Consider the following 12,283-nt stretch of genomic DNA (forward strand, 5'->3'; position numbering starts at 1 on the left):
CTAGATAGTGGAGAATATGGAAGGGAGTAAGGAGGAGGAAAAGGTAGGAAGGCTTTCCATAACAAATAGAGGCATTTGATTCTGCTGGGAATAGGGAGCCACTGGAGTTTATAGAGTAGGAGAGTACCACTGTCAGACACATACCTTAGGAAAATCACTTTGGGGCTGAGTGGGGGATGGATCAGAGTAGGGAGATGATTGAGGCAGGGGGATCAATTAAGAAGCCGTTTCAATAGTCTAGGTGAGAGACTAATGAGGCCAAAATTAGGCTGGTGGCTGACAGAGATATTGTGAACAAACCCCAAGACTGGGCCTAAGATTGGCTTTCTGGGCTAAAAGCTGAGGGCTAACCAGGGGGTTCAAGCCTGGGTGATCTGGAGGGAAGATGGCAAAAGAATGAACTCTGTTGTGGAAAGGTTGATTTTGAGGTGCCTCGGGGGTTATCTCCTACCAGTGACCCAAAAGAAAGAGAGGTTAGGGCTGGATCTGTAGATGTCCAGAAATGATTCCTGAACTGAGAGCTGGCACATAGTAAGGGGCTTAATAAATAAATGCTTGTTGACCTGACGGGGTTGATGAGATCCCCACACAATGGAGAGAGGAAAGAAAAGAGACTGGGTGTGACTGGGATGGAGATCCAGCCAAGGACACTGAGGAGTGGTTAGACCAGTTAGGGGGAGGTCAGAGAGTGAGACCGAGACAGAAACAGAGAGTGAGAAATCAGGAAAACCGAAGGAGGGGGGAGTATCTAGGCGGAGAAATTGATTCTATGCTCAAGGCTTTCCCCACAATAGTCCTGGGAGTGCAAGTCGGGTACCCACTGTACAGATGGGGAAACTGAGGCCCAGAAATTAGAGGTACCCAAAGGCACAGGCAGCACTGGTGTCCAAGCTGGGTCCCCTGGCTCACAGATCCAGCAGAATTTCTTCCACAGGCATGAGGAAGATTCCCTACTTGGTGCTAAGACAAGTCCAGTCCCTTGCCGGCTCAGGCCCCCCACTGTGAGTCAGGCTGCCTTCTGGGAGCCTCTCCTTCCACTTAATCACCAAGTGGATGCAAAGGAATTGGGGGAGGGGGAAAAGACAAAAGCCTAAGGCCGGGGGTGACTCTGGCTGCGATCTGAAAGAAGCACAGGATGAGAAAGAAGGGCATTGCGGGCATCGGGTATAGCCTGGGCAAAGGTGTGGCGGCTGGAGATGTATGTCCCCTTAAGAGAAATGAAAGAAGAGCAAGGCTGAGAAGGTCCTTGACCGCCGTCTTACACACAGGCGGCGGTATCTGCCCTTAGAGGTAATAGGAAGCCCCTGGAGCTTCCAGCTCTCGGCTCCAGGGGGAGGGGAGGGGGCGCGCCAGGCAGAGCCCGGAAGTTGGGGAGAGGAGGCGGGAAGGGCTTCGGCTCCGTCCAGGTGAGTCTCCGTGATTGACACCCCGGTGGGCGGGCCCTGGAATCCCGTGTCCGGGACAGCTCTGACTCCGCGCCCGCCCGGCCGCCTGTGGGGGGAGGGGGAATGAGGAGGGGAGGGGAGAGCGGAGAGGGGCGGGGCTTTTCCGCATCCTCGGCTCTGATTGGTTCAGACTGGGGTCGCCTGCGGGGGCGCGGCTCTGGGCCCGCCCGGAGTAGCGGCGGACCAATGGACGCGCTCCGGGGGTGGGGCCTCGACGAAGGCTGCGGTGGCGGCGGCGGCCCCGGCGGCGGCCGAAGAGACAGCGGAGGCGGCGGGCGGGGCCGGGCCGGGCCGGGCGGGCGATGGCGAAGAGCCGCGGGGAGAACGGGCCGCGCTCGCCGGGGCCAGGCGGGAGCCTGTCGGGGACCCGGGAGAGCCTGGCCCCGGGCCCGGACGCGGCCTCGGCCACCGACGAGCTCAGCTCCCTGGGCTCCGACTCGGAGGCCAACGGCTTCGTGGAGCGCCGCACCGACAAGTTCGGCTTCCTCGTGGGCGCGCAGGGCGACCCCGGCGCGTGAGTACCGGGGACCCCCCCCAGCTGGGACCCCCCCTTAAGACTACCCCCCCCGCCGTGAACCTTCCTCCGCGCCGTGACCTCCCCCCCCCACGCTGGGACTCCCCTCGAGACTACTGGAACCCCCTCCCCCCCGGCTGCGACCCCCGAAACTGCCGTGACCCCCACCCCGCCGTGACCCCAGAGATTGCCGCACTCCCCCTTGCTGTGACTCCCCGCTGCTGTGATCTCCTCCACTGCCCCGAATCCTCCAGCAGTGACCCCCCCCCTCCAGACTACGGGACCCCACCCTGCTGTGATCCCCTCCACTGTGACGCCCCCCCCCCCTCACTCCCGGGATTCCTTCGCCATGACCCCATCCCGCCGTGATCCGCCCTGAGACTGGTGGGATCCCATCCCCGTGACCCCTCTGTCCGGGGATTCTCCCTCTCACCGTGACCCCCTTGAGACTACCAGGACACCCCTCCACCCCGTGACCCCTCCCCTCCAGGACATTCTCTGCCATGCCCCCCCAACCCCCCACACAGGCAGGGGCCTGTGACTCAACACAGGTGACTAGGGCATCCCTCCCTCCTGGACATTCCCCTCCCCCGCCCCTTCACCTGCCTCGGGATCACCCCTACGCACCCACCTGGGGCAAGGACGCCTGACACATGACACTCCCTCCCTCCCTCCCTCCCTCCCAGTCCCCTCCCAGGTGAGGCCGGAGCTTCCCGGAACACTTGCCCACCCCCAGGGATGCCAGGACACTGCCCCCCCCCCCCAGCGGCTTCAGGAGTGGGTCACCTCCCATTTCCCCTCCTGGGACTCGCCGGGACCCCCAGTCACATTCTTTCCCCCTCCCCACAATAGGGCCCAGCCTGAGTTTCTGGGGAGGATCAACTGTGAGACCTTCCTCCAGCCCATTCCCAGACACAGACACCACGCCCCCAGCCCATTCCCTATCACCCCAGAGACGGGTCCAGTCCCCCCAACCTCTCTTCCTGGAATCCTCACCCCTTGTCCACTTCTCCCAACACCAGCTTCTAAGGGCACCCTCCAATCCTCACCCCCTTCCCAGGGATTAATTCCCCTATTGATCTTCCCTCCACTTTCCTTCCAGTTCCATGAATGGGCCCTGTTCCCACCAAGGAACTACCCTTCCTCCCCGAATAGAGACCCTTTCCTCCCCACAGAGACATCCCAAGGAGGGTATTTGAAGACAGGGCCAAAGCCCCTCCCTAGAGGTCTCTGGAAATCCCCCCAAAGAGGCTGAAAGCTCCACACACTCAGTCTGACTCTCCTCCTCCCTCCCTCCCTGCCCCTCCTCCCCTTCCTGGAATCCCCCCTCTCTAAATAGGAGTAATCCCAACCCCTGGGAGCCTCCCCCTCCAGAAACCTGTCAGGTCGCTCCTATTCTCACAGGGAGGAAGGAGGGGGGACCTTTAGGGGGCTTCCTCCAGGCATCCCCCCCTCCCCCAGCTTGGGACATTTTTTCTTCCCTCCACTTCCCCCCATCCCCCTTCAGAGAGGAGCAGGGCTCTCCCAGATCTTGAGTCCTTCTCCCCCAAACCACACATATGAATGAGTGGTTCAGGCTGTTCTCAATCTGCCCCAAGACACAGATGGGAGGGGTCTCCCACGGAGCTGGGTGGCTGGTGCCGGCACCACTCCCCCCACCCCCCAATTGCTTTAATCCCTGACAGGAGGAGATGGGCTCAATCCCATTCTCCCTCCCCCACATGTGTGTCCAGGAGGGAAGAGAGAGCTAAATTGCCCCCACCCCCACCCCCATGGCCAGCTGTGCCCTCAGCTTCTCCAACAGGTGAACTTAGCACCCTACACTCCCAATGTCTTATATGCTGACCTATGCACATGAATGGACAACTCGGAAAAGTCCCAGCTAGCAGTAGCGCTCCATCTCTCTCTCTCTCTCTCTCTCTCTCTCTCTCTCTCTCTCTCTCTCTCTCTCTCTCTCTCTCTCTCTCTCTCTCACACACACACACACACACACACACACACACACACACACACACACACACACACACGCCATCCATCCATCCATCCATCCATCCCCCCAGGCCCACATACAGATGTTGGATAGAGATGTTCCCTTTCCCCACCAGCTATGAAGAGACAAACACTTGTGCCCTCCTGGTTCTTAGCATCCCATGTTATCTGCCCCACATGTGGTGGGCATGCCCCTTGCTGTGCCTCTCATTCCCCTTTCTCCCATCTGTCCCAGACCTCCCAGGGAGGGCCTCCCTGTGCAGCAGCAGACCCAGCTGCTCCCATGCAGCAGCCAAGCAGCCTTTCTCCTCCATCGGGCACATGCCCCTCTGTGCCTGCCCCTTCCCTCCATTTCTGAGCTCCTTCCTGCCTGTGAGCCCTCTTTCCTGCTCAAGGAGAGGATGTTAGTTGCTTAGGTCGCTTGAGGTAGGCAGGCTGTGGAGGCTCCTTTGGGGGTCCTGCCTTTTATCTGCCCAAGTCTCTCCTCTCAGAGAAGATGCCAAGCTGGCCCAGAGGGCCCCTCACTTCTTCAGGCTCATCTCGGTCTTTGGAAGGGAGATGGGCATCTCACTTTCCTCACATTTGGGATGCTTCTGGTGACAGGAAGTTCTCCTCCCCCTCCCCCTTCCCCTGCTGGCATCGGGCCAGGGCACCCCTCATTGATAGATGGATAACCCAGCCAAGCTTTCTCCTCACTTCCTCCCCTGCTTATTGGGCCTACAGCAGGCCTGAGTCTAGCAAGGAGTGAGAAGGTGCACTGGTGCCCTGCTTCTAACATAGGGAACTGTGGTCACACCGGAATGGTGGGTGGGCGGGCGCCTCTTTGGGTGCTGGGGAGCAAACCTGAGTCAGCTGCCTCTTCTAGGGCGGGGAGAGCTGCAGATAAGCCTCTTTGGGGGAGCCCTAAGGGGTTTGCTGGGGAGCCTTTGCCCTCAGAGGTTAGAGAAGGGAGCAATTATCTCTGGTATTTGGAGCCTGAGACACCTCCCTTGGGCTTGAGGGCGGGAGGCAGCCAGCCCTGGCCAGCTTGGCCCTTGGCTGTCCCCGGGCTGGACTCTGATGAGAGACAGCAGGAGTCCAGAGGAGAGGGGACTCTGCCCCGGGAACCCGGTCTAGTGGAAAGGGTTTGTGTCTGGTCCCTGCTTTTCTATTCATGGTCTTGGCATGCTGTAGCCCCTGTGGGCTTGGCCTCTATAAGAAGGAAGGGCAGGGGCAGCTAGGTGGCTCAGTGGATAAAGCACCGACCGGCCCTGGATTCAAGAGTACCTGAGTTCAAATCCGGCCTCAGACACTTGACACTTGCTAGCTGTGTGACCCTGGGCAAGTCACTTAACCCCCATTGCTCAGCAAAAACAACAACAACAACAACAAAGAAGGGCAGCTTGTTGTGCCTTTCGCCCCTCCCCAGGAGGAGTGAGACAGTAGCAGCAGAGGCTGGGGGTGAGGTGGGGGGGTAGCAGACCAAAGGTCCATCGAGGCCCTGTTGGACCAAAGTTCCTTGGGGGTGGGCTTTGTCAGCTGCCTCACCACACCTGGAGAAAAGGCTGCTGGGACACTGGCTCACTCCCTGGGAGGGTGAGTGGAGGCAGTGCCAGAGGGAAATGTGGACTGAGCACTCTCTGGCCTCCATCAGAGCAGTGTCACAGCATTTAGAGGTAGGCGGTCTAGTCAGGCTTCCATGTGATGCACGAGGAAACTGAGATTCACCCAGACCTCTCAAGGGAACACCTCTTAGCTGGAGATGGCTGTCCTGGGTGGAGGAGATGGGGGGTCTCTTTACAAATATTATCTCTGATCCTTTCAACAGCCCTTTGAGGGAGGTGAGGAAACTGAGGCAGGCTGAGGTTAAGTGACTGACTCCCCCAGGGTCACACAGCTAGTAGTGTCCGAGGCTAGACCTGAACCCAGGTGGTCCTGACTCTGGGGCCTGGCGCCCTAATCATGGGGCCCGCCTGGTGGCCCTGAATGTTGAAGAAAAGACTCTGGAAGGGAGCGGAGGCTCTTACAGCCCAGCGCCCTTGCTTTACAGCTGGGGACATTGAGACCCAGAGTTGCCCAAGGTCAGAGATGGAGTAAGTGTAACTCCAGGACTCCTTGGGCCAGGCTTGATCCCTTCCTCATCCTTTCTCCCCCTTCCCTAGGATACCTGAAGAGATGAGTCTCTGAGCTCTGCCCTCAAGGGGCTGCCAATCTGACTGAGCATAGCAGAAAGAGCCAGAACAGTCTGGGGTAGGGTGTGCCAAGTGCCAGAGCAGAGCTGGCGGCAGTGAGGCCCCAGGGGTTCAGAGTGTCTGGGCTTGGGCAGGGCTCCCTGTTTAGGGGCACCCTGTGGCCTTAGGGGTCATGAGGAGGGGGTGAGGTGGAGGGGAGTGAGTGGTGGGCAGCGCAAAAGGAGGAGCCACAAGGGGAAGACCCTCCAAGGATGAGAAGGCCTCCACACTCCATAGCATTTCAAGGTTTACAAAGTGCTTCATGCCTCCCGACCCTGTGAGCCAGGGAATACAGATGGTATTCCCATTTTATAGGTGGGAAAGTGAGGCTTTGAGTGCTGGAGCTCAGTCAGGGATCCTCCCTGGAGGATCTCTAAGCACTGAGGCAGAGCCCCCCACCTGCTCCCTCTGAGCTGTTGGGAAGGACCAGTGAGAGAAGTGAAGGGACAGGCCGGCAGGGCTGATGCAGGGCTCGTGGCCCGCCAGTCCTGGAAGAGGCGCCCTGCCTCCCTGCCTCCCTGCCTCCCTGCCTCCCTGCCTCCCTGCCTCCCTGCCTCCCTGCCCTCTCCTTTCTCCATCTGGTGGGACTGGCTTCTCGCTACCTCGAGGCCTCTTATTTCCTCCCCTGCATCAGATGGCCGTACTATCCCTCACTCCCCTGGGTGCCTGCTTCCTGCAAGGGCGGCTGGGGGTCTGGGACCCAGGGAACATCTGGAGCAGCTGTGGATGCCAGAGGTTATTTCTGTATGGCAGGCCCTCAGGGGGACCCATTAGTATCCTGCAGACTTCCTCTGAAGACTGTCCTCACTGAGGGGGCGAGGGGGGGTCTTCAAACAGTAACCAAAGCTCCTTCCTCCGCGAGCCCCCACTCTCATGATGCAGGATTCCCATGAGAGGGGCCCAGGACTCGCCGCACAGCTGGAATGAGGCAGCTGTGGATGCTGGAGGGGGCCACTGGGGGACCCTAGTGAGGGAGGCTGCTGGGCCTCCCTGTCCCTTCTCTCTGCTCTCCACTCCAGCCTCAGAAGAAAGTCTGGTTTGGTAGCCACCTTAGCTGCAGTGTGCTGCAAGAGCCGCTCCCAAGCTGTCTATGACAGGAGCCCACTTGGTAGGGGAGGGGGCCAGCTTGCCAGCTGCTGCCCTCACAGGCTTTGGGAATGAGACAAGGCCGGCAGGACCTGTTTGGTGTTTTGTCTTCTCAGCCTTGGATACCAGGCCTCCAGCCAGCCAGTAGCACCTGGCCCAAAGCCAGGGTCCCAGGTAGGGAGAGAAGCTGCCTGGGGTAAGTCTCTTTGGAGGCCAGAGCCACTGAAGAGGACAAAGCCTCAAGCCCCCAGCCTCCCCCAGGGCCGGGAGAGCCCCCAGAAGTGTTATTCATTTAGCCAGTCATTTCCCGCCTGCTTCTGCCCCGTTTGGGCTCCTGCGGGCTGGCTTATGGGAGACACGGAGCCCCATGAGAGGCTGCCCTCTGGTGAGGGAGATAAGCCCTGTAGCCAAATGACTGATGATATGAGGAGAAGGTGATAAGTATAGGAGGGGGGAGATCAGAGGAGGGAAGATTGCTCTTGGTGCATCAGAGCAGACTCCTCTAGGAGGGGAGATCTGAGCCCTGGAAAAGGGCTCAAGTTTCAGCAGGTAGAAAGAGGGGACCAACTGCTCAGAGGAGCGGTCCGTCCCCCCCCCCAGTTATTGGCGCCTTCACTGACCCCCTTTGTAATCGATGCCTTTGAAAAAAAATCCCTCGTCTCCTCCTCCCAGTAGTTGAACTCTGCCTTGTAACAGATGAAAGCTAATGGACTCATAAAGCAATGTGGCTGACGGTGTCACGCTCCCGTTCTGCCCCCTCCGTCCTGAGACCGCCCCAGTGTGCGCCCATTCTCTGTGCTCTCCAGGGAAGATTGGTCGGTGCATTAAGGACTTTGGCCTTTCGAGGGCTGGGTTTGTTTGCATGATCTGGTTCTTAGGTTGTTCTTCTATCTCACTTCACAAAAACCTTCCCAGACTTTTCAGAATTCCTCACTCACCATTTATGACTCAGTAATATTCCATCCTATTTCTTCACCCATTCCCCGGTCAGTCCAGGGTTTTGTTACCACAAGGAGTTCTTGTGTTATGTGTATGAGATCTTTCTTGCCATCATTGATTTCTTTGGGATACATGCAATCCCCCTCTTCTTCCTGCCTCTTTTTGGTGGGTGGGGGGAGGGCTCAGTCACCTTGGGAGGATTGGGTACTCAGTAAGCATTTATTAAGCGCCTGTTTTCTGCTGCGCTGGCCCTCGCTTATTGCTAAGGATACAAAAACAACCCCCAAAACATTCCCTGCCTACCGTCTAACGGAGGAGACAGCCTGCCCATGTTTGGATGTATACAAGATACTGAGGGGGGAGATAAAGGGTGATTTGTAGAGGCAGACCCTGCCGCTAGGGGATGGGCACTGGGAAAGGCCTCCTTTGCAAGGTGATGCCTGAACTGAGACTGGAAGGAGGCTCAGGAAGCCTCAGTAAGTGCCAGTTGAGGAGAAAGAGCAGTAGGGGGCCTAGGGGACAGACCAAGTTGGCAGATGGATCCCTGCATGGGAGAAATTGAAGGCTGGGTTGTGTGGACCAGGGAGGAGAGGGAGCAGAGCACTGTTTGATGAGACCATCCCTAGAGTTTGAGTAGGAAGCAAACAAAGACCATCAGTTATTAATTGCCCACTGTGTGCCAGAACATGCCAGGTACTTTACAAATAGTATCTCGCTTGATCCTCACAATGGCCCTGGGAGGCTGTTGACTGAACACCAGTCGTGCACTTGTGGAGGATAGATTGGAGAGGGGAAAGATCTGAGACAGGGAGACCAATTAGCAGGGTGTTGCAATAGTCCGTATGAGAGGTGGGCCTGAACGGGGGTGGTTGGCTGTGGGAATAATGGTAAGGGGAGGGTCGTAGAGGCAGAAATGGTAAGATGTGGCAAGTGATTGGATAAGGTAGATTGATTAAGATTGAGGAGCTGAGAAGGAGGCTAGGGCCAAGGTTACAAACCTGGGAGACTGAAGAGATGGTGGCACCTTGGCAGAAACTGGGGAGTTTTGAAGAGGGGCAGGATGGTTTTAGTGGGGAAAGAGAATGAATTCTAGAGTAGTAGACACGTCGGATTTGAGGTGTCTGCTGGACACCCAGATGGAGATGAATGAAAAAGAATTTATTAAGCACAAGCTCAGAAGAGCAGAGTAATCCCTGCCTTCAAGGACCTCCCGTGCTAAGGTAGCACATATCGGTGGGCAGAACTGCAGGGTGGTGGAAAGGCCTCGCAGTCTCAGTGATGGGAGGGCAGGGCCCGCTGGTCGTAGGTTACATCAGCGGGTCAGATGAAAGTGCTGGGGGTTTAGAGGACACCGCAGCGGTGGAGACGGTAAGTCCTGAAAATGCTCAGACCTTGGGACACAGATGGAGGGCCCTCCATCCCACTAGAAGCAGGAGAGTTGGCAATTCCCACTTTATCTAAGCTGTGCAAGAGACAGCCCCGAAGGAGCCTGTGCGGCCTGGGGCCCAAGAAGAGGAGAAGGTGGAGTGGAAAGGGTGCCCCTGTGTTGGAAATGCCCCATAAGTGTTTGCTGATAGAGAACTGGGAACCAGAGGAGAGGAATTGGTGGGGGGGGATTTAGTAGAGGAAGTGGAGCATAGGATGTGAGGAATAGCAAATAGGCCCCATGGCCCTCGTGTCCAGTTTGTGGAAGACTAGATGGATATGGAGGGGGCCGAGCTGTGAAGTGCTTTAAATGCCAGTCGGGAGTTTCTCTTTGATCCTAGAGGTAGCAAGTTAGCCACCAGAGTACAGACTCCGAATTACAGAACATTAGAACCAGAAAGGACTTTAGAGACCATCTGATCTGACCTCCTCATTTTGCACATAGAGAAACTGAGACACTAAAGATGAAAGGGTTTGCTTAAAGTCACATAAGTGGCAGAGCTGAGATTCTAAACTAGATCTCAAGCTGCCAAATGCTATTATTCCATTTTACCAAACTGAAGCCAGGGGCTTGGCCTACCTAAGGTCCTCCTGCCCCAGGGCTGATGGGAGAATTCACCTCAGTCCAAAGAAGTGGGAAAAGCTTATGTGAGACCTTGTTGCCATCTCTATATGTCTTGTGTTGAGGACAGGGAACCCTTTGATGTGAAAATCAAATGGACGACCTAAATCTAAAGAACCAAAATCAATGTTCTTTTTTTCCCCTAATTTTATATGTCTGTGTATGTACATATACATTTTCAATCAGGAATATTGGTTCTTCCCCCTAGCCCTCTTCCCCATTTGAAAATGAAAGTAAAACAAAATCCCTATTACAAACATGTATAGTTAAGCGGAACAGATTTCCTCATGTCCCCAAACCAAAAATATACATCTGTCTCATTTTTGCCCTATGCGCGTTTCATTTCTCTATCAGGAGGTGGCTAGCATGTGTCATCATTAGTTCTCTGGAATCGTGTTTGGTCACTTACTGATCAGAGCCCCTAATTCCTTCAAAGTTATTTGTCTTTACCATATTGTCATTTGCATAAATTGTTCCCCTCTTTTTGCATCAGTTTGTATAAGTCTTCCCAGGTTTTTCTAAAATCATCCATCCCCTTCATCATGTCTTATAACACAGTGATGTCCTTTCACATTTATATATATATAATGAGAGGTAGAGAGATTCGAGTGTCAGCTGCACCCTTCCCTTTCTTCCCTTCCCTAACTTTCCTTTCATTTTCCTTCTAGTGTATTCCTCTTCTCTTAAGATCATTAAGACATAAGAGAACTGGGGCAGCTAGGTGCCATAGTGGATAGAGCACCAGCCCTGGAGTCAGGAGGACCTGAGTTCAAATTTAGCCTCAGACACTTAACACTTACTAGCTGTGTGACCCTGGGCAAGTCACTTAACCCCAATTGCCTCACCAAAAAAAAAAAAGACATAAGAGAACCACCCCAAAGGCTTGTCTTAATAGATTCCCTCTGTGACCCTTGATGATGAGGGGACACATGTATCATCTCATATTTGAATGTAATCATTGTTTAGTCCTCCATGTTTGTTTGTATTTACCTTTTTATGTATATTATAACTTTTGTATTTGAACTTCAGCTAATTTCTAAACAGCTCTAGTATTTTCACTGGGTGTGCTTGGAAGTCCTATGTTTCATTAAAGGTCCATTTTCCCCCTGGAGGAATATACTCAGTTTTTCTGACTAAGTTATTCTTCTTGTAAGCCCATATCTTTTGCTTTCTGGAATATCATATTCCAAGCTCTCCATTTCTTTTTCGTGGTGGCTGCTAAATCTTGGTGGTTTTGATTGTGGCTTCTCAGTACTTGACTACTTTCTGGAGGTTTGCAGTATTTTTTCTTTGACCTGGAATCTCTGGGTTTGGGCTATAACATTCCTGGGAATTTTCTTTTGGGTGTTTTTTCAGGAAGTAACTATTAAATTCTTTCTATTTCCATTTGCCCTCTGGTTCTGAGAGATCTGGACAATTCTCTTTTAAGATTTTTTGAAATGTGATGTCTAGGATCTTGTTTTGGTCATGGTGTTCATGGAGTCCAATGATTCTTAACATTTTTCTCCTCAATTTGTTTTCTAGGTTACTTGTTTTTACTATTAGATACCTTAACGTTTTCTTCAATTTTTTTCAGTCTTTTGACTTAGCTTTAATATTTCTTTTAATATTATAGAGTCATTGGCTTCTGTTTGGTCCATTCTAATTAGTTTATTGCTTGGGCAATATTGTCCCAACCTGTTAATTTACCTTTTCAGTACTTTCTTCCATAACTCTCTCTTTCTCTCTCTCTTTTTTTTTTTGGTGAGGCAATTGGGGTTAAGTGACTTGCCCTGGGTCACACAGCTAGTAAGTATCAAGTGTCTGAGGCTGGATTTGAACTCAGGTCCTTCTGAGTCCAGGGCCTGTGCTCTATCCACTGCACCACCCAGCTGCCCCCATTCCTCATTTCTTTTCCAATTTTTTTCCTCAAATGCTCTTATTTCATTTACAAAAACATTTTAAACTTTTCTGAAAAATCTCTTCGTCTCTTTTAGGAATTGTGGTTGGTTTTGTATATTTTCCTTCGAGGCTTTGCTTGTAGAAGTTTTGGAGTTATTGTTTTCTTCTGAGT

General features: G+C 54.1%; 1 protein-coding gene across 1 annotated transcript in view; it reads left to right on the plus strand.

Annotated features, from left to right (window-relative positions):
- The first annotated feature begins 1,672 nt into the window (after positions 1-1,672).
- Positions 1,673-12,283, plus strand: part of TBC1D10A (TBC1 domain family member 10A) — a 35,270-nt gene continuing 24,659 nt past the window's right edge. The window contains exon 1 of the mRNA XM_043979049.1: positions 1,673-1,959. Within this exon, the coding sequence (XP_043834984.1) occupies positions 1,748-1,959 (212 nt within the window). The 5' untranslated portion in view covers positions 1,673-1,747. The remainder of the gene's footprint in view (positions 1,960-12,283) is intronic.

This window comes from Dromiciops gliroides, chromosome 1 (genome assembly GCF_019393635.1).
Source record: "Dromiciops gliroides isolate mDroGli1 chromosome 1, mDroGli1.pri, whole genome shotgun sequence".
Classification (NCBI taxonomy): Eukaryota; Metazoa; Chordata; class Mammalia; order Microbiotheria; family Microbiotheriidae; genus Dromiciops; species Dromiciops gliroides.